This window comes from Grus americana, chromosome 7 (genome assembly GCF_028858705.1).
Source record: "Grus americana isolate bGruAme1 chromosome 7, bGruAme1.mat, whole genome shotgun sequence".
In the NCBI taxonomy this organism is placed as follows: domain Eukaryota; kingdom Metazoa; phylum Chordata; class Aves; order Gruiformes; family Gruidae; genus Grus; species Grus americana.
Window position 1 is genome coordinate 2,990,644 of NC_072858.1, and position 2,977 is coordinate 2,993,620.

At 59.1% G+C, this 2,977-nt stretch overlaps 1 protein-coding gene across 1 annotated transcript; it reads right to left on the minus strand.

The window, feature by feature from the left end:
- Positions 1-433: 433 nt before the first annotated feature.
- Positions 434-2,635, minus strand: FOXI2 (forkhead box I2). The gene is made up of 2 exons (XM_054832208.1): positions 2,152-2,635; positions 434-2,025 (listed from the first exon to the last, which is right to left on the minus strand). The coding sequence occupies exons 1-2, from the start codon at positions 2,633-2,635 to the stop codon at positions 1,814-1,816; spliced, it is 696 nt and encodes a 231-aa protein (XP_054688183.1). The 3' UTR covers positions 434-1,813.
- Between the last annotated feature and the right edge of the window lie 342 nt (positions 2,636-2,977).

A 2,977-nucleotide genomic window follows, 5' to 3' on the forward strand; every position in this document is an offset into this window, starting at 1 on the left:
AAATGCAACTACTTGCAAAAATAACTTTCCTTGCACCCTTTAATGTTGTAGCTAACAGTTACCCGGCTGAAACAAGAGCGTGAAACCTTAAACAGGATTCTACCCACTTTAAAAAGGAAACAGGGGTTATAACTTAAATGTCTTCTTACTCAATAGCCCTGGAAAATAAAACATGAACAAAGAGATTCTGTCTGAATTATATTAAAAGCCATTTCAGAATAGTGATTTTTCTTGTATAAAAAGCTATTTTTCTTGTATGAAGCTATTTTCAAATAGGAGATTAATAAAAAAGAAATTTGTCTACATAAACCTACACAGGATATTGGTTGACAAGTTCAGTTTGCTCTTTCCTTCACTCCAGGTCTACTAAAGCTGGGTATTTGTAAGCCGGATACTTTGTAATACTATTTATTACATTTTGGGCCAGGAAAAACTTTGCTGATTGTTCCCCTCCATCAGGGACCCGCATCTCTTATATGCTTTAGGTTCTTAGACGGTTTCTTTTATTTTTTTTTTTAAAACCTGCTTTATGGTTCCATTATAATGAACAAAAAGTATGCATTATACAGGTTTCTGTTTGGGGTTGTTTTCTTGTAAACAACAACAATAATAGCTTTTTATTTAAGAAAGCTGTATTTTTGTCATAAGCAAGGAACAGTGAGCTGGAGGAGAGAGACAGAAAGGAAAGGCAACAGATTATATAGTTCACAGTTTTGTTTTCTTCAAACTGAAGGACCTTCAGAGAACGACCAGAAAGCAAAAGCAGGGAACAGGCACCGGGCATTAATAAGCAAGTAGAGGTTGGCAAACCCCTCTCATTTGAAGTACTTAATAAAATGCCCAGACATAACTGCTGGGGCTGCAGGCCACTGGTGCCACATTGCATTTTTCCAAAGCTTCATAGAAAAATGCAGAAACCGCCTGTATGTGTGGATGCCGTGGATAAATCAGAGGTGTTTTTAGCAAGGCAGTCTCAAGCAGCAGGTGCCCCGGGAAGCCGGCGGGTACCTGGGGGCTGCTGCGCTGTGGGGCACAGCCCGAGCTGCATCGGGACACCCGCACCAGGGGCCGCCAGCTCCCCGCAAGCGATCGTCAAGGCGGTTAGCAGGAAAACCAGCAATTAAAGAGCTCCTCAGCGGGGATCCGGCTTAATTTTGGATGCTCGATTAAATCTGAAATTCTTTGTACAAATTATCGTCGGCCCGCAGAGCTGACACAAAGATGATCTTTTGTGTTTGGAAAAATAAAGAGGTTTTATTTAGAAAAACCGCAGAGGATGGCGGGGCTGGGTGCCCCCCACATGTCAGCCTGGTCCCCTCCGGGGAGTGGGACCTGGGGGCGAAAGCACATCCCTCTGTCCCTCCCTGCACCCCAGGCTCTCTCCTGGCATCCCTGCGAAGTCCAGGCTGCAAACCCAGCGCTCACCTCCCCTACCCCACCTAGGAGGGCCGTGGCCGGCAGGAGCCTTGCATCCAGCCAGGGCCCCACGGCTGCACGCCCGGGCTGCTGCGGGGAGCTCTGCTTTGCTCTCGGCCATGAAAAGGTGAGAAAACCACCCGGGACACCCGCACGGCAGGAGGTTAAAGCTTTTCCAAGGTTTCAGAGAGAAGGGAGAGTGTGAAAAAGGAGGGAAAGCAGCACCCACGGCCAGCCCCGACGGCATCGCTTGGTTCCCAGCACAGCCCCGTCCCCGCTTCCTCCTTCCTGCACCTCTCCGTATGTATAGATTATATATAAAAATGTACATTTACGCATTACAAAAATATTCCTTTCTCGTGCGTTAGTGCATCTCGGTGCGCCCGGGGAGCTCCACTCACGCCTGGGCCCCGGCGCGGCCGTAGAGGGGGGCATCGGCGCCGGGGGGTCCCCGCAGCCCGGTGGGGCAGGACGCCCGCGGGCCCCCGCCGCTCCCCCCGGCCCCCTCGGGCGCGCCGGCCTCGGCCCGTCTCTTCCTCCTCCTCCTGAAATTGCCGTTATCGAACATTTTCTCGCAGTTGGGGTCGAGGGTCCAGTAGTTGCCTTTGCCTGCGGAGAGAGGAAGGGTCCCCGCGTTGGCCGCCGCCGCGCCCCATGGCGGGGGGTGGGGGGGGAACACACGGAGGGGGCGCGCCCGGCGGGTCCCGGTCCCCATCCCCTTTGCGGGCGCCTTACCCGGGTCGTCCTCGTCCCGCGGGACCTTCTTGAAGCAGTCGTTGAGGGAGAGGTTGTGGCGGATGGAGTTCTGCCAGCCCGCCTTGCTTTTCTTGTAGAAGGGGAAGTTTTCGGCCACGTACTGGTAGATCTGGCTGAGGGTGCGCCGCCGGCCCGGCGCGCTGTGGATGGCCATGGCGATCAGCGCCGAGTAGGAGTACGGCGGCCTCGCCGGGCGCAGGCACTCCTGCTGCGGGGGCAGCGCCGCCCAGCCCCGCTCCGCACCCGCGGAGCCCGACGGCGGCCGCTGCGCGGTGGCGCAGCCCGACGGCAGGAAGGGGGCGGCGGGCAGGTACGGGGCGGCGGGGCCGCCGAGCCACAGGTAGGGGTTGGCGGCGGGCGGGGGCCGGGGCCGGCCCGGCGGGTAGATGCCGGGACACACCGCCGCGTCCAGCAGCTCCTGGGCGTGGGGCGGCGGCTCGGCGGGCGGCCCGAAGGCGTGCATGCTCCGGCGGCGCCGCGCCAGCCCCGGCGGCAGCGCGCCGCTCCGCGCCCGCCCGCTTAAATACCGCCCGCGGCTCCGGCCGGCAGCCGCGGCCCCGCGCCCGGCGGCGGAGGAGCGGGGCGGGACCCCCCCACCCCGGGCCGCCCCCCGCCCCACGCGTGTCCGCGCCCCGCAGCCACGGGCAGGCACCTGCCGGGCCGGCCCCGGCCCCGCGGGGAGACACCTCCCCTCCGCCCACCCTCCCTCCCCAAACCCCGCGATCCCCGCTCAGTAAGGCGCTGGCAGGCGCGGGAGGGAGCGCACCCCGCTGCACGCGCGCTCAGAGCCCCCGGGGTGGGGGGG